This window comes from Polypterus senegalus, chromosome 3 (genome assembly GCF_016835505.1).
Source record: "Polypterus senegalus isolate Bchr_013 chromosome 3, ASM1683550v1, whole genome shotgun sequence".
Classification (NCBI taxonomy): Eukaryota; Metazoa; Chordata; class Cladistia; order Polypteriformes; family Polypteridae; genus Polypterus; species Polypterus senegalus.
This window is the reverse complement of record NC_053156.1, coordinates 173718464-173741342: the sequence shown is the minus strand read 5'-3', so window position 1 is coordinate 173741342 and position 22879 is coordinate 173718464. Positions and strand designations below refer to the sequence as shown.

Sequence of the window (22879 nt, the reverse complement as noted above, 5' to 3'; positions counted from 1 at the left end):
ATGTTTGCACAGTTGGCACATGCTGCATATTAATAACTCACATTATTAGTGTTGACAGTAGTTCAGTTTTGTTTTCGGTGGTTGTACAATGTGAGCCAGTTAATCATAAAAAGTTTTACACAAAATAATAAATATATAAAAAAAAATACAGATGAACAGATTAAAGTTAGCATTGGTTTTAATAAAATATTTTTTTTATTTCTGATTAAGAATGCTGGGGTTGAAATTTGGTGATACAATTGTTTGTAATCCCATTTGTAGTTCTCATAAATTAGAATTTTATAACATAAAAGGGAAGTCTATGTTCTTTTGCCCTGTACCTATATAAGTGTAGCCATGATGGGAAGTCAGGGGGATGTGATAAAATGTAAGACCAAGCCAAAGCAAACTGCGGAGTACTACCACACTGTTCCCTTTCTCAAACTGCAAACTCCATGATCCTGAAATAAAACAGAAAATATTTCATTTTATTTGCAATTTGCATGAATTCTTACTTGTGATAAAGATACGGCACAGTATAATAAGTCATTCAGTTTATAATGCATATCAATGGGATAGAGCTTTTATGCTGTGACAATCTTACAGGTACCTGTCATTAATAGGTAAATGCTACTTCTGGTCTTGAAGTGTAAAATTGTGTAAATTGTTTTGCTAAATTTCTATTGCCTGCTCCCAGTTATCCCATAATTGAAGACTACTATTAATAGTGTTTATTGTTAGATTAATTTTATTAATATTTAATATTGATTTTTCTTCAAAATTCAATCCATTCAAGAAATATCATGCACTGGTCTTATCTTAAACTTGCCAAAAATGTTTTCTTAATCTAGTCAAAGTGCTCAGTGTTTTCTGGATATATTTCTATAATGATTTAAGATAAAAAAGCAATACAGTAGAACCTCAATAATTCGTTCCAAAACTCTGGCCGTAAACCGTTTTGGTCGTGAACCAAAGCAATTTCCCCCATAGGATTGTATGTAAATACAATTAATCCGTTCCAGACCATACGAACTGTATGTAAATATATATATTTTTTAAGTTTTTAAGCACAAATATAGTTAAGCCATAGAATGTACAGTGTAATAGTCAAATAAATGTAAAAACATTGAATAACACTGTGAAAACCTTGAACAACAGAGAAAACTAACACTGCAATAGTTCGCGCTATAGCGCTACCAACTGCCGGCTAATAGCACTTTTTTTAATGAGTTTTAAGCAAAGGGAAAAAAATGAACATTTGAAAAAATCCGTAATTTAATAAACCACCAAGAAAAATAACATTGCAACAATGCACGCTACGAACAGATCACAGGAAACAGAAGTGAAAACAAAATCAAGCCCAGTGCATTGTTTTACTGCCTTCCTACCTTAAAGCGTCCAGCTCTCTCTCGCGCTGCTTGTGTGTGTGCGTGTGTGTGTGTGTGTGTCGCGCTCTCTTGCTCGAGAGCACAGGAAATGCACAGGGAGAGACTGAACATGTACAAACCGAAAGGGAAACTGACTTGTTTGTATACCGAGTGTGTGGTCGTGAACCGAGGCAAAAGTTTGGTAAACTTTTTGGTCGTAAACCGAGTTGTACGTGTACTGAGACGTTCATGAACCGAGGTTCCACTGTATTTATGTGCTTTTTGAGTGTTGACCCTTTTATCATTGCTGGCTCTCTTATCATTCCCACATCATTACCACTCTTATTGTTTTTGTGTATGATTGCATTGTGTGATTGCTTGTAACTCCCTGCTTGGTTGGATCCATGAAAATTCTAGATCATTGATCTGGCAGGCAAGATGAGGAAAACTACCATTTTTGTGTTGTTCCTTCCATTGAACCTCTATTCAGAATGAAACTTCCTAAATTCTGTATATTAACTTGGGTTAACTGTAATACCCATGTAAAATTTCAGTTCTTTTGGAATACTGCATATTTTTTGTAATACTGGCTCTTCCATCATGCCTCCCAAGTGAAATTCCTGAAACTCTATAAAGCATGTATTTAAAATTGCATGACAAATAATGTAAAGATAAAATTGTGTGAAAGCAGATATAGCTGTTTAATTGATGTGTGATTTCTGTGTTATTCCCCCATCACACTACATCCACCCTCACCCCACCATCACTCCATTGAGTCACTGACATGAAATGTACCCTTCATTATCAGTTGGGCCAAACCTAAAGAATATGCCAAATTCATTACCATTACATAAACCCCAACAAAACACCCCATTTCTCAATGGAACATTTGAAATACCTTAATGCCTACTTTAAGTTGTGTCAATTGTAATATGCATTAAAAATGTAATTAATTTTGACTCTGCCACCTTGGCATGATATCCCCGCCTCCCATTTACAACCATCCTTCAGAAATTTCTGAAAACACAACGTAGCCTGGACTGTAAGTTGGTTCATCTTTATTGTACAATCAGATTTCTTTGTGATGAACTGTATTGAAATATTGTGCAGCTTTTAGGTTCCACTGCCAACCCCCCATTACAACCCTGAACACTCAAATGAAATTTTTAAATTGGACCAAGGAAAACCTGTACTGTATACAAATTTTTATGAAAATCTGTTCAGCTGGCATTGCATGATTGGCAAACAAACAGAGAAGATTTAATGGTTTAAATGAGGTCCTTAGTGTGCAAAATGGATAATTAGCATCAAATGAAGCTGAAAAATGGAAAGGACAGACAGAAGGTAATAATGATTTGACTTATTTGGAATGGGCAAATGAATTGGGACACATGATGTCATTATTATTATTTAGCTTTATTCCTGCTGCTATTACCATAACTTCAACATTTCATGCCTGTACTTATTTTAAGATGATCTATAGCAGGAAATTCTAATTCCCTTCTTTTTGCCTTTTGCTACATTGTTTTCAGTTATGAAATATCAAACAATAAGATATTTAACAAAATGCAATGTGTAGCAACTGAGAAAAAAGAACTGGGACATATTCAAGGGAAAACTGAATTGATCTTGTGGCAAATGAATGTTTTCTTTGTCAACTTCATCAGAAGCTCAGTTTAGGGATAATGCTTATCTAGACTTCATTTATTACCATTAAACACACTGTAAAGGACGGCTGGCAGTTTATCTCGGCCAGGATGTCTTAGTACTGGAAGGATGGGGGAAGACAGCTTATCAAAGACACTGCCTCCCCCAAGATGATAGATGGCAGCTTTCCTGGACTGCAGTGGTGCCCCGGATGGCCGCATGGCACTATGGGACTTGGAGTACTTGGGTACCGCCAGGGGACACCGGTGGGAAGTTAGTAGGAGAACAAATTCTCACCTAGCCCAAAGTACTAATGGACTATGACAACAGAAGCCGTGTATTACTTACGGGCTGATTAAAACCTAAATTCTCCAACTGACCCGGAAGTGCTGGTAAGTCACGTGGGAGGAAGAACAGAAGCACTTCTGGGTCAAAGACTATATAAAGGACTGCTGTGACCCCGGCAAGCGAGTCGGAGTTGGGAGGTAGTAGGAGAAAGCTTGCTGGGAGGAGTGGAGTGGAGATTTGTGTACTTATTACTTACTAGTGTAATTATTGTAGTGATTTAGTATTGATTTACTGGTTATTGGTGGCTGTGGTCCTGAAGGAACATTATTTAAAGTAGAAAAATATTAAATATCTTCTTTGTGATTGTACCCTTGCGGTGAGCTGGCGCCCTGCATGGGGTTTGTTTCCTGCCTTGCACCCTGTGTTGGCTGGGATTGGCTCCAGCAGATCCCTGTGACCCTGTAGTTAGGATATAGCAGATTGGATGATGGATGGATGGATGATTTTACCCTGTGTGTGGTGTGTCTGTCTGTTGAGTCGGAAGAGGCAACAGCGACCTCTAGTGTCTTGCAACACATTACAAGAAACAGAAATTAAGATTTATTTATGAAAAATATACTTTCATGGGATAATGATTATGTTGCTTCATTTCATTATAAATTATTAATATTTTTCTCAGTATTTTATATGAGTGTTTATAAATGGAATACATCCTCCAAAATAAAATAAGCTATCTTATAGATGAGTCAAATATACTAAGCACTCAGTGGATTGAATAGTAACAAAATAACCCAGGTCTAATTTTACATAAAAAAAAATCAGTTCTTGAATCTTTAGTAAGTTCACTCCAGCCTCAGGAATTCGGATGCCTCTGATATTATCAGAATTCTGTTGTTCATCCTGGACAGTCATTCACCAACCAGTCACCTTTAAAATCCATCTCTGACATTTTAAGGCAGGAACTGTGCAATAAAAGCATACAAAATGTGTTTTTAAAAAATTACCCTTATTTTGCACTTTGTAATCTTCTTATTCTTTATCTCTTCTCACTTCTACAGTATGTGAGGTTGTTGTGTTTGACCAACCCTCTCCATACAGCTCCGTCCTGCACCTCCTCCCCAGGTCATACCCTTTTTCCTCAAATCTTATTTTACTTTATCCATCCATCTCCACTTTGGCCTCCTCTGCTTTGTCTACCCCTTTACGTGTATTTCATCACTGTTTTGGCCACCTATTTTTTGTTACTCCTCAGCACATGTACATACAATTTCTACATTTCTGCACTTTTATTACATATTTCTCCTACTTTTTTTGTATCGCAGATTGTCTCATTTCTTTTTGTGTCATTCTTTAAAACTCCACACATTCTATTCAGATTTTTCATTTCTTCTACGTCCAAATACATCTCCTGCACTTCCTTTACTGCCCATGTGTTAGCTCCATACATCATTGCTTAGTCTTAACACTCTCTTAAAAACCATACTTTAACCGTTGTGTCTTGATTCTTTGATCATGTATTGTTCCTGATAAACTATTCCATTCACACTGCACTCTGTAGGTTATCTCTGCATCCATATTCTGGTATCACTGATATTGCTAATTTAATTTTTCCACTATTTTCAATAGCTCTTCCTGCAGGCTAACTTCTAAATCCTGGCCATAACTGAACCCCAAATATTCTGTCTTCTTCCTTTTTCTCCTCAGTCTTTACCTAGCAAAGCTCCTTCTCCATTCCCCTCTTTTTGGTGCTATACAACATAATGTCATCAGCAAAAAGCTGAGGGATTGGTCTTTTATCCCATGACTCGGCACATCCATAACCAAACAGGTTAAGACATAAAGAACTATTCTAACTGGGATCTTGTCTAATACCCTGACACTGCTTCTAACCTAGGTCCGCGATCAATCATATTTGTCCTGGACAATCCCCACATACATCTCTGGTAGTCCTGTTTCCTTATTACACCTTCAGGCTACTTGATGTGGCATGCTGTCATCATCCATCTCCAAATCAGTAAACACCACATGCAGGCCTTTGTGTTTTTCACAATGCTTCTCTATGAGCTATCTCAATGCAAATACTTCATCAGTTGCTCCTCTTCTTGGCATGAAACCAAATTGCTCCTCCCCTACAGTGGTCTCTTACCTGAGCTTTTTCTCTATGACACTTTTTCAGATTTGCATCATATGTGACATTATTATTTCCCATGTAGTTTCCAAAATCCAGAATATCTCCCTTCTCCATATAAAAAGGAACAATCACACTGCTACGCTACTCATATGGTTATGTTCTCCCATTCATAGATCTTCTTCATTAGATCAGACCACACCTCTGCTCTCTATTCCCTTAAACTTTTCCAATCATCCATCATTTCAGTACCTCCTTTACTTCTCCCACTCCTTGTGCCTGGTGTTCGCCCTTCATTTGGGACTCAATCCTTAACCACCACCCTTGGATTTTCTTTGTCTAACATCTATTCTTGATCCTGTCATGCTCACTCAAGAGTACAGCTTGCTCATCTTGTATCTGATTTATTTGACAAAATCTTTCCCTGTTTTAATCCTAGCCTTTGCTATTCTAAAAATTATTTTTGCTCCTTCTTTTTTATTCAGTTTTGTCATTACCACTCTCTTTTTTGCCTCCTTGTTTGTCTTCTGTACAATTTCTGGATTTGCCTCCCTCCCTGATTGGTACCATGTCTTCTTTGACTCTTTCCTTGTCTTTATTACACCCTACACTTCACTCTTCCTCTACAATATCTCTTTTTATTCCTGGATGGCCTCCCTTCCTGTCATTCTACTCAACATCTCTTCACCAACTCTCAATACTTTATCCTTGGTGCTGGTTGCTATGCTTTTATTCTGCTCACCACAGTTTTATGCTATGCTCACACACAGTACTTGCAATTCTTTATTTCTTTCAAGCAACATTTTCAACACATTAGAAAGTATGCCTTTTCCCCTCCACTGCTGTAAGTTACATGCTGATTTACTTCTAAAAAATGTGTTACCTATTATCAAATCAAGTGTTATGGCAAAATCTACTATACTCTCCCTTATTCCTCATCTTCTGTGTACCCCGTGTATCATTTCTCTACTCTTTCACATGGGCCGATTTAGAGACCCACCAAACAAGCTACTTTTCTTCTTCTTGTTTCACCCTAGGCTCTTCATCCATTTCTGCTCAAAAAGCCATATTCTCCTCTTCAACACAGTCCAGTTGAGGAGGATATGCACAAGTTGATGTTATGTCTCTTTAAGGCCCAGAATTGACACTTATTACCTTATCACTCCTCCAGTTCCCACTAACAACACTATCCTTAATTTCTTAGTATTCTATGATCCCTACACCATTTTCCAGTGTATGACAGTTTATAGCCCCCTCTCAATTCTCTTGCCTAATTCCACTTCCATCTAGCTTCCTGCACACATAACACTTGCATCCCCTCATGTCCATCTAATCTGCCAGCTGTCCTCCTTACCCAGTCATTTCCCCAACATTCAGTGACCCCAAACAACCGATCCCCCCAATATTTTCAACTTACCCTTCTCTTACTTCTTCTGGATAAACTTATTTAACGTGGCCTTTCCTTGAACTAGTGGCCTGTTATTTAAATGTCTAATGAGGATGCAAACTAATGCGCCTTCATACTTACTGCCTTATGATATCAGAGACCATCTTTAAAGTTGATTGATTAAATGTCAATAAATATTCTTCCAAGGGGAAGAACAGAATCCTGCCGATATTAGACAATCCAGTAGTTATAGACTAGTATGCTTTACTTATATTCTATATATAATTATGGCTCAAATAAGAAAAAATAGATCCTTTGCATTAAAATAATATACTGTACTAAATAACAGCAAGTATTGATTTGAGATCTGTACAACACTAATCTATTAGACTATAGGTGTGGTAGAAAAAAGCAAAGTATGCCACACAATTTACTTAGATATTCAGAAATCTTTGAAAATGCTTCAGAACCAAAAATTAATGATGAGCTTCAAACCTGCTGACAACCAAGGTAACTTGAGAAGCTAAATTTCAAGCTTTTTAATCAATCAAACACAAAGGATATAGATTATTATATGGTGAGCAAAGTTTTAAAAAATGATAAATCCAAAATACATCAGAGGCAGGAAAAAAAACAAACAGTTGGAAGTGCAGCGTAATACAGACATGTAAAAAGTGCCACATGTGCTGAAAATAAAAATGAATGCTAAGTACAAGCTTAGTAATGTTGACAAAATTTATAATGATGTAGGGTTTACATTGAGGCAACATTCACATCATCCAAGCAATTGGCAAAGCAATTAAAAAAAGAAAAAAGTTCAGATGAAACGCACTTGATTTGCAGCAGCTAGCTTTAATTACTGTTTAATTGTGAGGGAAGTAGTAGCAGTACTTTGCTTTTTCACGAATGACATCTACACAGTAGAACCTGTTTTAGTAGAAAATGATTGTTTATAAAGTCATAGAGCTAAAAGAGTTTTAATTTCTTTTTTGCAATACTTTAATACATAAAGTGCATCCAGAAAGTATTCACAGCGCATTACTTTTTCCACATTTTGTTATGTTACAGCCTTATTCCAAAATGGATTAAATTCATTTTTTTCCTCAGAATTCTACACACCACACCCCATAATGACAACGTGAAAAAAGTTTTTGCAAATTTATTAAAAATAAAAAAAATGAGAAATCACATGTACATAAGTATTCACAGCCTTTGCTCAATACTTTGTCGATGCACCTTTGGCAGCAATTACAGCCGCAAGTCTTTTTGAATATGATGCCACAAGCTTGGCACACCTATCCTTGGCCAGTTTCGCCCATTCCTCTTTGCAGCACCTCTCAAGCTCCATCAGTTTGGATGGGTAGCGTCGGTATACAGCCATTTTAAGATCTCTCCAGAGATGTTCAATCAGATTCAAGTCTGGGCTCTGGCTGGGCCACTCAAGGTCATTCACATAGTTGTCCTGAAGTCACTCCTTTGATATCTTGGCTGTGTGCTTAGGGTCGTTGTCCTGCTGAAAGATGAACCGTCACACGAGTCTGAGGTCAAGAGCGCTCTGGAGCAGGTTTTCATCCAGGATGTCTCTGTACATTGCTGCAGTCATCTTTCCCTTTATCTTGATTAGTCTCCCAGTTCCTGCCGCTGAAAAATATCCCCACAGCATGATGCTGCCACCACCATGCTTCACTGTAGGGATGGTATTGGCCTGGTGATGAACGGTGCCTGGTTTCCTCTACACGTGACGCCTGGCATTCACACCAAAGAGTTCAATCTTTGTCTCATCAGACCAGAGAATTTTATTTTTCATGGTATGAGAGTCCTTCAGGTGCCTTTTGGCAAACTCCAGGCGGGCTGCCATGTGCCTTTTACTAAGGAGTGGCTTCCATCTGGCCACTCTACCATACAGGCCTGATTGGTAGATTGCTGCAGAGATGGTTGTCCTTCTGGAAGGTTCTCCTCTCTCCACAGAGGACGTCTGGAGCATCGGGTTCTTGGTCACCTCCTTGACTAAAACCCTTCTCCCCCGATCGCTCAGTTTAGATGGCCGGCCAGCTCTAAGAAGAGTTCAAACTTCTTCCACTTATGGATGATGGAGACCACTGTGCTCATTGGGACCTTCAAAGCAGCAGAAATTTTTCTGTAACCTTCCCCAGATTTGTGCCTCGAGACAATCCTGTCTAGGAGGTCTACAGACAATTCCTTTGACTTCATGCTTGATTTGTGCTCTGACATGAACTGTCAACTGTGGGACCTTATATAAACAGGTGTGTGCCTTTCCAAATCATGTCCAATCAACTGAATTTACCACAGGTGGACTCCAATTAAGCTGCAGAAACATCTCAAGGATGATCAAGGGAAACAGGATGCACCTGAGCTCAGTTTTGAGCTTCATGGCAAAGGCTGTGAATACTTATGTACATGTGCTTTCTCAGTTTTTTTATTTTTAATAAATTTGCAAACACCTCAAGTAAACTTTTTTACGTTGTCATTATGGGGTGTTGTGTGTAGAATTCTGAGAAAAAAATGAATTTAATCCATTTTGGAATAAGACTGTAACATAACAAAATGTGGAAAAAGTGATGCGCTGTGAATACTTTCCGGATGCACTGTAGTAATTATGCATAAGGTTACATAACAGGAATAGCAGTGCATACCATGTAGGCACATTTTCAGTACACAAGCTCTTCTGTCAGCCACCTTAAAGGGTCATGAAAATTCAGTGCAAGCAGAAAGAGTATTATTTTAAATCAATGTTGTATACCTAGTGTTGTTTGACAAAGGTCAATGCATACACACATAACATTCAAAAATAGGAACTCAATTTCATCCCTAAGGAAAACTGCTATTATTACCACTTGGCAGATCATCTTCAAGTGAATCCAGAAAGTCAATTGATGGTTCCAGGTCAGCTTTTTCTAAGAGTGTTTTCTTTTTGAGATGAACAGGCTCAGCAAAATGAAAATATGAATTTAGCTTCTTGGCTTCAGTCATTGACAACCCTAAGGAAGAATGAAAAAAATGTTTTATTTACATATATGAAAAGAATTAAGGAGTAGGATTTCCTTATTTTTAAAATATTGTTAACTGTATTGCAGAATCTATTAGTGGTGCAGAATCTTGTGTGCGTCTTATTTATTAAGTTGTTTTAAATGTGTGGAGAAGCTTGATGCCAGTATGGCCATATTCCTGTTCTCTGCTGGATATGGTGTTCCTCACTGGAACCATTTGCTGATTAGATTTGGAGCTTTAGTTTATAGTGACAATTATCTGGTTACTGATGTTATTCTGTCAAGAAGCAGTAGATGAATAAAAAGAAAACTGTCGTTTGAATGTGGAACAAAAACTTTTTAATAGCAGGTGGAATAAGGTCCAAATAATGTTTGAACTTAAGTTTGACTGAACCTGCACCAAATATATTATTATATTTCACAATGATTTCACTCCACATTATTTAAGACCTTGTATTATCTTACAATTACAGCAAATTTGAGTTGGTTTCTTAAAATGCAGGCTGTAGAGATTATCCTAATTTGTATCATTCTAAATTGGCTGCTATGGTGCTTTACTATCAGGCTGATCAAACTGCTGAATTACTACTGTATTTAAAATGCTACTGTACCAATCATACACAGCACAAGGGAATCCACCGCTTACTTTTCTTCATTCCAGAAAGGCTTTCTTCAACCTAATAGGTATCTTCTGACTAACATAAAATATAGCTCCCGCTCCGATTCATTTCATGTTTTGTAGTCATAATTATCATTTATCCAAATCTCCTCACCTGAAATGTTGCTGGACTTGCACTGGCATTATGAACTACTGCAGCCTGGCTTCCTAGGACTCTCCTTTTCAAGCCATTAGCAGATGACACCATTTGCAATTTCTCAGGAACATACTTGGCTGCATCCACATTTATTGTGTTCCATTTCAGAGTGTGTTAATATTATTTTGTTGGTGATGTACTTTATCATTATTTTAGTGATTGCTATTTTTGCTAGTTATTTTTCTGAGAGTGCTGCCATTTTATGAGTTGGTTACAATGGAGCCCCTAAATCATTTTATAGCAACAGTCCTCATTGCCAGTCACAAGTGTTATGACCTGTGAAGTTATGACATTTTCTTCATAAAAGATGGCAGTGCACACAGTATTAAGTCTGAACTTTGGATCAGTAATAATGAAGACCAGCGATATTAGTGGTTTCAGTTTCCTTTACAAGAGCTGCTTAGGAAAAAGACTTTTTTTTCAACTTCAGGTTTGATCATTCTTTACTTAAGATCACTGCTAGATCTTTGGCTTACATTTTTGTTCTTATGCTTGGAAAGATTTAAATTTTTGTCTCAAAAGGCTCCATTCGGGTCTGTCATCTTGCTGAATGCATTTCATAACACAGCTAAATCTTCCCATATGTTATAAGTTATGGCTGTATAAACTTTTAGTTAGTTTAAGTAGGAAATGTTACTAAAAGTCATCTTCAGTTCAATTTACCTTCAAACCTTCTATTTGTGTTTACTTGACCATAAGCATTCTTTATATATGCACCCCGTGGTACCACAGCTGCTTCAGTTTCTATTTGAGCTGTGACAGCCACAAGCCTGTATTCTTCTGTAACTTGTACCTGTAGAACAATAATGCACAATATTTAGCAAGACAAAATATGTGACAGAGAAACTGCTGGGCTTGGGTTATGCTTCTAATTATGGCAAACTGAGTGTCAATGCCAGTGTCACATATAACATTGTGTTTAATAAATCTGCAAACGTTCCATTATATTTTGTCGTTGAAATGTTGTCCATATGTCTTCACTTTTTTGAATATGACCTTACCCTGTTTATTAGATGCCATCTCTCAAGGTGGCTGGCAACGACAGAATAACTATGACATTAAAATGTTACTGAAAAGTGCAACTGTTGGTTGAGTTGCATGAGTTCACCTTGACCATCATTATAACAATGGTCCTGGATGTAAGAGTAAAATTAGACATGCAGTATAATAATTTGAAACTCATTTCTCTATCTTATTTATAAAACAAACCTAAACTATCAAATTTTAACATTCTATCAGTAATGTATACTGCTTATGGCTTGGATTTCATATGTGACTGTGGGGGGCACTGATATTTCAAATATTTTCTTACTCTTTTTAGATTTGTCCCAATTTTAAGGTTTCCTTTGCAAAACGAAACTTGTCAAATTAAGATTATTTCAGAATTTCTATAAAGTGGCATGTTGTTTTCAAGCTAGCACACACAAGTTTTTGGACTTTGCTATTGCTTTTGGGTATGTGTTATTTGAGAATTACTGTAGTTATTGGACTGGCTTTAAGTGCAGAAATTAAGTCATAACTGGAGACGGCAACTCATTCACTCCCATACCATTGAACTGTGATATATTTGACATGAAAAGTTTGTTGTGGTAAACAGAAAGTAAGTAGAGGACAGAGGCATTCTGAGAAGCGGACCATAAAAGGAGAAACACAGAGGATGTGTATGTATGTGTGTTTGTGTGTATGAGTTATAGAGAGAGCTTCACTCGCTATCTTTCCATGGGTATACAGTTAGGTCCATAAATATTTGGACAGAGACAACTTTTTTCTAATTTTGGTTCTGTACATTACCACAATGAATTTTAAATGAAACAACTCAGATGCAGTAGAACTGCAGACTTTCAGCTTTAATTCAGTGGGTTGAACAAAACAATTGCATAAAAATGTGAGGCAACTAAAGCATTTTTTTAACACAATCCCTTCATTTCAGGGGCTCAAAAGTAATTGGACAATTGACTCAAAGACTATTTCATGGGCAGGTGTGGGCAAGTCCGTCGTTATGTCATTATCAATTAAGCAGATAAAAGGCCTGGAGTTGATTTGAGGTGTGGTGCTTGCATGTGGAAGATTTTGCTGGGAACAGACAACATGCGGTCAAAGGAGCTCTCCATGCAGGTGAAAGAAGCCATCCTGAAGCTGCAAAAACAGAAAAAATCCATCCGAGAAATTGCTACAATATTACGAGTGGCAAAATCTACAGTTTGGTACATCCTGAGAAAGAAAACAAGCACTGGTGAACTGAGCAACGCAAAAAGACCTGGACGTCCACGGAAGACAACAGTGGTGGATGATCGCAGAATCATTTCCAAGGTGAAGAGAAACCCCTTCACAACAGCCAACCAAGTGAACAACACTCTCCAGGGGGTCGGCGTATCGATATCCAAGTCTACCATAAAGAGAAGACTGCATGAAAGTAAATACAGAGGGTGCACTGCAAGGTGCAAGCCACTCATAAGCCTCAAGAATAGAAAGGCTAGATTGGACTTTGCTAAAGAACATCTAAAAAAGCCAGCACAGTTCTGGAAAAACATTCTTTGGACAGATGAAACCAAGATCAACCTCTACCAGAATGATGGCAAGAAAAAGTATGGAGAAGGCGTGGAACAGCTCATTATCCAAAGCATACCACATCATCTGTAAAACACGGTGGAGGATTGTGATGGCCTGGGCGTGCATGGCTGCCAGTGGCACTGGGACACTAGTGTTTATTGATGATGTGACACAGGGCAGAAGCAGCCAAATTAATTTTGAGGTGTTCAGAGACATACTGTCTGCTCAAATCCAGCTAAATGCAGTCAAATTGATTGGGTGGCGTTTCATGATACAGATGGACAATGACCCAAAACATACAGCCAAAGCAACCCAGGAGTTTATTAAAGCAAAGAAGTGGAAAATTCTTGAATGGCCAAGTCAGTCACCTGATCTTAACCCAATTAAACAGGCATTTCACTTATTGAAGACTAAACTTCGGACAGAAAGGCCCACAAACAAACAGCAACTGAAAGCCGCTGCAGTAAAGGCCTGGCAGAGCATTAAAAAGGAGGAAACCCAGCATCTGGTGATGTCCATTAGTTCAAGACTTGAGGCTGTCATTGCCAGCAAAGGGTTTTCAACCAAGTATTAGAAATGAACATTTTATTTCCAGTTATTTAATTTGTCCAATTACTTTTAAGCCCCTGAAATAAAGACATCGTGTTAAAAAAATGCTTTAGTTGCCTCACATTTTATGCAATCTTTTGTTCACCCCACTGAATTAAAGCTGAAAGTCTGCACTTCAACTGCATCTGAGTTGTTTCATTTAAAATTCATTGTGGTAATGTACAGAACCAGAATTAGAAAAAAGTTGTCTCTGTCCAAAAATTTATGGACCTAACTGTATTTACCACAATCAAAACTCTGGCACGTAGATTTATTTATGGTTATAGCAAATGCTAAAGCTATTGGAAATTATTGTCTATGCAAGATGAATGGTAAACTTCTTGCTGAAGTATCATCTAACTTAATACACAGAAGGAATACAATTTCTCCTCCATGATCACCAGTCATGATTTTGCCGGCATTTAAACATTTATGCAGTTTTACAATTTGTAAGCTTGTGCCATTACATAAGCTTTATTTGACAACTGCTAACACACAAGTGAACTACTACTGTTCTTAGCGGAGCGAATGTATTTTAGGAAATTTGTTTGACATACAGTATGCACGTTAAATTGGTTGTATTGACATGAGAGTATCGTTGTATTCTCCTAAGGAAGACAAAAAAAATTAGATATAGATGTATACTATATGATGTATAATTTTGAAGAAAAATGAGCGTTGCATGAAAACTTTGCACGATTGTTAGTCTTTTTATCTGTATTTACATAATAATGCCAGCTGTCATGTGGTAACCAACTTCATTGCTATTCACCACATGGTCATTAACATGAATATTAAGCATCCATGGGAGAATTCAAACCCAGAATGAGTCAGTCCACCATTTATCATCTTCAAAAAAAACACCTTGATTCTACTCTCTCATGTCCAGTTTCTCTCTCACACTAAATTAATGATCTTTCTAAGATTCTGCTCATTTTCTAACTCAAAGCTCAGTATTGACACTATCAAAAAACAGCCCTTTAAAGATCCCCCCAAGGTTCATCTCAAGACTTCTAGGATTTATGATGGCTTGGAGATGGACCTACGAAGTTTTAGGGGCATCAGATCACACTTTGCTCTGATAGAGCCACCTTGACCTTGAGCTTTATATAAAGCATAAGGTAAAGCAATTATGCTTGCACTCTAATAGACCACAAACCACTGTCAAGATACTGAATAGGACAAATGAACATCAGTTTTTCCCATCCCCATAACTTCTTCCTATCTCTGTTGCCCTTGCACTTCCTGCTTATGAGGCTTTATCCACCCTATTTGAGCATGCACCCATGCCAAAGCAAAGCGACATGTCTACTTGCACATGTACTTATTTATTATAACACAATATGCTTTATATTCAGGTTTGACACTATATAACTGTTTTTTGATTGTGGCTTCAAAAGTGGTACAACAAGATGGGCATGTCTGTGGGTATCTGTTAGAAGGCAATAGTGCTGACTTTGTACTCTTCTGTGTGTGTGTTTCTTTCGACAGTTTAAAATACATCAGCAGGGAGTTGCATTGTTGTCCATTTTTGCACATTTAAGAGTGGGCAACCTTTCATAATGTACTTGTGTGCCATTCGTGAATATCATTGTTGCTAGCCCCCTGCCACATGAATGCATTCCCAATTGTATTATACTTACTGTGAGCTCCTCTTCTTGTGCATCTTCTCCTTCACCCACAATTTCAGTTTCTACATAAATATACACATAAGAAGGATCTCCTATAAATCTCCCTTTAATCGCATATGAGGAGGTTATAATCTCTCTCGTTGCTTGAGGAAGCAGAAACCAGTCGAGGCAGTTAAAACTGAAGGAAATGGGACAAGACATAATGTTAAAGGATATCCAAGTAGTGCACTGTACTTTAGCTGTAGTTCAAAATGATCAGCAGTGCTTTCTTATTTTTTATTTCTTATGAATAGCAAGGGAAATTTGGCATTTTCAATAGTTTTTTTATCTTTAAGATATAATTAAATTTAAGTAAAACAGAAAAATGAATAATATTCATCTGTTATTTAAGGAATATACATTAAAGATGCCATTGTCAGTATTAATTGGATTAGAAACACTTTCTACACAGTTGCTTTAGTTAATTCAGCAATTCATAAATTACAAAAAGTGTTACTTTGGTTTGCAGGGCCTATAGTGAAGAAAACCAAATACAGTGCCTTCTCAAAGTATTCTGACCCCTTCATTTCTTTTTTTAACATTTTGGCCACTTTGTCATAAAGGCTCAAATGACAGAGTGTTACAATGATGGGTACCCTCCTGGAAATTCCATCCATCTCCCTGCAGGTTCTGTGAAGCTCAGCCAGAATAAATATTGGGTTCTTGGTCACTTGTCTTACTAAAGACCTACTCTCCCAAATTGATCAATTTAGCCGGATGGCTAATTCCTGGAAGAGTCACGGTTGTTCCATAGTTCTTTTTAAGTATTCTGAAAGCAGCTTTGCTCTCGGGAATCTTCAGTGCTGCAGGAATTTTTGTAGCCTTCCCCAAATTAGTGTCTCAACACAGTCCTGTCTCTAAGCTCTTGTTTTTTGCACTGATACACACTGTCATCTGTGGGACCTTCAGTAGACAGGTGTGTGCCTTTCCTTATCACGTCCAATCAATGGAATTGACCAGAGGTGAACTCCAAACAAGTTACGGAAACATCTCAATGATCCTCATTAGAATGCACCTGATCCAGATTTCAAGTGTCATAGCAAAGAGTCTGAATACTTCTAATAAAATTTAAAAAACTGAAGTATTACATTGACACATTTTCAAAAAATTCTAAAGTCCTGTTTTCACTTTGTCATTCTGGTTTTGTTTGATAGAGGAAAAATAAATTTAAACTATTGTCGGATAAGGCTTCAGCATAACAAAATGTGAAGAAAGTAAAGGAGTCTGAATACCTTCTGAATCCATTTAAAAAGAAACTCTATATCAAAGGAACTGTAATGTAATCAAATATATTTATACATGAGAATATACCCTATACAGATAACATCTGGCCACAGAACTCAAAGTCAGAATACTGAATCCGTGTCACAACAGCCCTAACGTCTGCATCACTAGGTCTTCCTCCATAGCAATACGCATACAGAGCATAGGAGCAACCACTGAATATATATTGATAAAACTGAACATAGAAAGGTGAAAGTAACATAACAAAAATCCTATATGTCTTATAATAGTGATTCAAGCAGTGAAGCATGTTGCATACTTTTTAAGATAACTAAATGAGATACTACTTAGTGCAACCTAAGTAGACTGCTGCTCAGAAGCATACATTTGTACAGATCCTGGTCAAGTGCAGTCGTGCCATTTTGTCTGTAACAATGGTGTTAATTGGGCTATGGTTCCCGTAAAAGATTTGGCAAGTGTTCTAATCATGCCGTAATTCAAAGCCATAGAAAGCTCAACCCAAAATGCTTGGCTGTTATGTTTTATTCAATTCATGCATCCATATTCTGAACCTATTTATCTAGTTCTGGGCAAGAGAATGGGTACAGGAGTCTAGCTGCATTTCAGCTTAGATTGTTTTACAAATACACACAAGCTCATAAGATGTAATTTAAATCATACATCTTCATGAAACTCTTTTACTGTATAATTCACTCGGCAAGGAAGGCTGAGGTTATTTAGTTTAATAAAGAGCAACTCCATCTACTAAGCTCAGTACCATAGCCAATGGTTCTCATTAACCATCCATGTGACAGTTTTGGTAATGGTCATTTTCCATCCAAAAGACCACAACTGTTTGGATGTTTTTTCTTTTTATCCTTGATATACCTGTGTTACTGTTGTTGTTGAAATCCAACAGCTGTAGTGTTAACAATTCACTACTCAGACACCCACTACCATGTTGTACTTAATGTCTTTAGTCTTAGTGGTAGGCGCCACCGTTGAGTGGCAGCCTTTCCAGTAGCTCCATGTACAACTTTATGTTCTTTATCTCTCTACCTTTTTCTGGACATGGATTTTTACATGCCGAGACTCATCTATTCAGGTAGTCAACTTCTAGCGGCGAGAACAAAGGCCCAAGCCGGTGTGGTTCCCTATTTATCCGACGAGGTAAGAAGGCGGTATTGTGGCAGCAGAGCTGGCGCTAAGCTAAAGGCTAAGCGGCTAGCGAGGAAATGGCGATACAAGCCTTCGGTGATCCTGGGAAATGTGAACTTTCTACCAAATAAGATCGATAAACTGGCTGCCCTGGTGAAAAATGTCAGGACCTAGAGAGAATGCAGTTTGTTGTGTTTTTGTGAAATGTGGCTAACAACTAGCATTCTAGATGCTAACATGGAGCTACCTGGGTTTAGCACAGTTAGAGCGGACAGAGACACAAATACCTGAGGGAAGTGGAAAGGAGGAGGACTCACTCTCTATGTGAACACAAGGTGGTGTAACCATGGACATGTAAACGTTAAAATCTCCACTTGCTGCAGGGACATCGAACTGTTGGCCGTGAGTCTTTGTCCCTACTGCTTGCCCAGATAGTTTGGACACGTCATTGTTGTTATTGTTTACTTCCCTCCTCGGGTGGACGTGGAAATAGCGTGTGACATCATCCACTCTGCTGTTGCTAAACTGCAAACACAACACCCTGAGGCACTTGTGCTAATCTCTGAGATGGAGTATTGCCACGACTGTTGAAAGCCTGTGTGTTGGAGCTGGGGAGTCCTCTACAGTGCATCTTCAACCTGAGCCTGGAACAGGGGAGAGTCCAGAGGCTTTGGAAAACATCTTGCATCACCCTTGTCCCAAAGGTATTACATCCTGGTGAGCTGAATGACTTTAGGCCTGTCGCACTGACATCACATGTGATGAAGACCATGGAGCGGCTGCTGCTTCACCACCTGAGGCCACAGGTCTGCCATGCCCTCGACCCTCTGCAGTTCGCATACCAGGAGAAGGTGGGAGAGGAGGATGCCATCATCTATATGCTACACTGATCCCTCTCCTACTTGCTGTCCTACTTGGACAGAGGCAGTAGTACAGTGAGAATTATGTTTCTGGACTTCTCTAGTGCCTTCAACACCATCCAACTTCAGCTCCTTAGGGACAAGCAGACAGAGATGGGAGTAGATTCATACCTGGAGGCATGGATCTTGAACTATCTTACAGACAGACACCTCAGTATGTGCGTCTCGAGAACTTCAGGTCTGACATTGTGGTCAGCAGTACAGGTGCGCTGCAGGGGACTGTGCTTTCTCCGGTCCTGTTCAGCCTATATACATCAGACTTCCAATACAACTCGGAGTCCTGCTATGTGAAAACGTTCGCTGACAACACTGCTATTGTGGGCTGCATCAGGAGTGGGCAGGAGGAGGAGTATAGAAACCTAATCAAGGACTTTGTTAAATGGTGTGACTCAAACCACCTACAACTGAACACAAGCAAAACCAAAGAGCTGGTGGTGGATTTTAGGAGGTCCAGGCCACTCATGGACCCAGTCATCATCAGAGTTGACTGTGTGCAGAGAGTGCAGACCCATACATACCTGGGAGTGCAGGTGGATGATAAATTGGATTGGACTGCCAACACTGATGCTCTGTACAAGAGAGAACAGAGCCGAATATACCTTAGAAGGCTGGTGTCCTTCAACATCTGCAATAAGATGCTGCAGATGTTCTATCAGCCTGTTGTGGCGAGCGCCCTCTACGCGGTGGTGTGCTGGGGAGGCAGCATAAAGAAGAGGGACGCCTCATGCCTGGACAAACTGGTGAAGAAGGCAGGCTCTATTATAGGCATTGAGCTGGACAGTTTGACATCCCTGGCACAGCGACAGGCGCTGAGCAGGCTCCTGTCAATCATGAAGAATCCACTGCATCCACTGAACAGGATCATCTCCAGACAGAGGAGCAGCTTCAGCAACAGACTGCTGTCACTATCCTGCTCCACTGACAGACTGAGGAGATCGGTCCTCCCACACACTATGTGACTCTTCAATTCCACCCGGGGGAGGGGGGAAACATTAACACTATACAATATTATAGACTATTATACCTGCCTCACATTCTCCACCTTGCATTTTTTAACTTGCACTGCTTACTGCTTTTTTTATTGCTCTTTAATTAATATTGTTTTTATCAGTATGCTGCTGCTGGAGTATGTGAATTTCCCCTTGGGGATTAATAAAGTATCTATCTAAATCTATCTATCTTACGGTATTAATACTACACAAGAAGACCAGATAAACGTAATTAATGGAGCCACACAAGAGTACATTTGACTGTAAGGGAAATAATTTAGATTATAGATGAACTGATTCATTCTAGTATGTTTTATGAAATAAGGAGTCCTATAGCTATCCATCCAGTTACTGAAAAGGCTTTTCCTAATATGTATGAGGTGTGCTCAAAAAATACGTTGAATGTTTTAAAAAAGAAAGGTTTATTGCAGTGAAAGATTTACAACTACTAGTCACCCTCAAAATATTCTGGAAGTTTTCAGTATACAGTAAAGGGTACAGTAAAGGGCCAAAACAGTTATAGGCTATTCTGGTGAAATTTCATCAGTCCTCCCCTCCATACATATATGGATTAGGGAATACGATTGAATAATCCACCAGTGGTCGTCTTTCACTAGCAGCAGTACGTCACAATATTGTGCAGTTTTTAGTGAAATAAACTCACAGCTGAAGGTGGCCTGCATTTAATACTTATCTTGGTCATTGTGTAGATTTTGCTCATTGCTTCATATATACATACAGTAGGTTTCTTCTGCGTCTCAAAGACATGGAAGTTATGTTAGCTGACAACAGCAAACTGGATCTGTGTGAGTTAGTGAATGTTTATATGTTTCACTATCATTCCATCCAGGTTTGGAACCAATCTTATTCTGGATGTTGCCGGCCTAGAATTCAGTTTTTTTGCAATGCTCTACTAGGGTGTCTGAAAAGTCATAGCACAATTTCACAAGAAACGTTGAAATGTTGTAGTGGGAAAATTACTGCTGAGGCTGAAACATAAATCATCTGGACCTGGGGATTCATTTGTAAAGCTTACATACGCACAAAAAGTGACTCAAATGTGCATATGGAACTAGGCTTGCAAACATCTGAATTTATTAAAGAAATCTTGATGCAAAAGCTTGCATATATTTACAGCAACTCTGACACATGTGTTTGCAATATTTCAGAGTAACTGAGAAGTGGCAGCACTCATGATTAAGCAGGGAAATGCATAAGACCAGCTAAATGATGACTCGCGTGTATCAGAATTCATATCATTGAGTTATTATTATAATATGCATTGACTTCTGAAGGACATCTTCAGAGCTCATCCAAGGTATGTGGTAATGTAGGTGAGGTAACTGGCTGAACTTCAGTGTTTCATGTGGCTTCTACTATTCATTGTAATAGCAATCATGTAATTGCATGTGCCAGGTGATAGTGGCTACCTGCTCAGATGCTGACACCTGGCGCCTTTTCTGGGCCTCCAGAATGAGGAGAGGACAGGCGCTATAATGCCATGTATGATCTTGCACACTCAATTACTGAGTGCAGCCAGATGTTCTTGAATGCAGGTGGCAGGGTCTTGATGCATCTGGATGGAGTCTCTCTACTAGCCAATAAATGTCTGCAGCATTGTGATTGCATATGTATGACGTCCATTAGCACTGAAGCGTGTTCACAAATATACATTTACAAGATGTTTGTGAATTATAAAGGTAAATTGCATGGAAATGTGTGTATGCCAGGTTTTATAATTATTTTTTAATTTTTTTAATAATTGTATGCATTTTCCTGTTTTTTTGGCAAGTGCATATTTTCACAATCAAGTCCATGCTAAGTTTTATAAACAAAGACCCAGGTAACATTTATCCTTGAGTGTTTAAGGGGGTTAGTAAATTCACACACACACATAGATATATATCTATACTAATAAAAGGCAAAGCCCTCACTCACTCACTCACTCACTCACTGACTCATCACTAATTCTCCAACTTCCCGTGTAGGTAGAAGGCTGAAATTTGGCAGGCTCATTCCTTACAGCTTACTTACAAAAGTTGGGCAGGTTTCATTTCGAAATTCTACGCCTAATGGTCATAACTGGAAGGTATTTTTCTCCATTAACTGTAATAGAGTTGAGCTGGAAAGACGTGGGGGGCGGAGTTTCATGTGACATCATCACGCCTCCCACGTAATCACGTGAACTGACTGTCAACGCAGTGTGTAGAAAACCAGGAAGACCTCCAAAAAGCGCTTAAGAAAACATGCATTATATAATTGAGAAGGCAGCGAAACAATAAGAAGCGAGCGAGTGACATATACTACCATATTCATGAGTGTTGCTGCCTCGGAAAGAAAGCAAGGTGTAAACCTAAACTTTAAATTAAGTTCATAGACAGGCTACCGCTGGCGTTTCACATGCCCACAGGTAATGCGGGATACAAGTTTAATGAGAGGACGCAGGATATAAACGAGAGTTTTGATCACTTTGTAACTAAGTTAAAATTGTAGGTGAAGGGGTGTGCTTATGCAAATTCAGAGACTGTGTTTGTGGGGATTGACAGTTAAGGCGGGTGGGGAGTCACGTCATCATCTCCCTCCCATTCATTATTTCGCTCTGAGCTGAGCTCAGCGCTAACGCCGTCTTCGAAGCAACTTCGTCAGACTGCCACCAAATACTCACAGAAAAATCCACAAGTTAATACACACGCTGTCTCTAGAGTTTCTACACACTGAATCCTCCAGGCACTACTTACAAAAGGTCACATTGACAATCGTGTTACGTTATTTTTAAAATCTTTCCTTTTCTTAGCACAAGCACAGCTGAGAAGCTTGATGCATGTGCTCCATAACGTTAAAAATAATGCATTTAATCACACTTTGCATTACAAGCAAAGGGAGCTTTTGTCAATGCATGATTTCCTGGTACACGATTACATTGATCAGCGCATCCGATTCATTTTACCCTCGCACCACCTTAGTTTGAGAAGAAGTATGAAAAATATGAGGTTAACACAGAAAAACAGATCACCAATTCAAGCTTTATGAATAATCGATTCGCCATCAATAATTGTTTTGGTAAAGCCATCCTCCTTCCATTTTATAATTTTTCCGCCACTAGCCATGATTAAATGAGCGGTAAAAAGTAAGAGCAAAGCGAGGGTGACTTATTTAGGCAG

At 38.6% G+C, this 22879-nt stretch overlaps 1 protein-coding gene across 1 annotated transcript in view; it reads right to left on the bottom strand.

The window, feature by feature from the left end:
* Positions 1-279: 279 nt before the first annotated feature.
* The window catches only part of rsph9 (radial spoke head component 9), a 35284-nt gene continuing 12684 nt past the window's right edge, over positions 280-22879 (bottom strand). Inside the window, exons 2-5 of the mRNA XM_039749967.1 lie at positions 15401-15566; positions 11283-11412; positions 9649-9795; positions 280-440 (exon numbers count right to left, since the gene is read on the bottom strand). Coding sequence (XP_039605901.1) covers positions 280-440; positions 9649-9795; positions 11283-11412; positions 15401-15566 — 604 coding nt within the window. The remainder of the gene's footprint in view (positions 441-9648; positions 9796-11282; positions 11413-15400; positions 15567-22879) is intronic.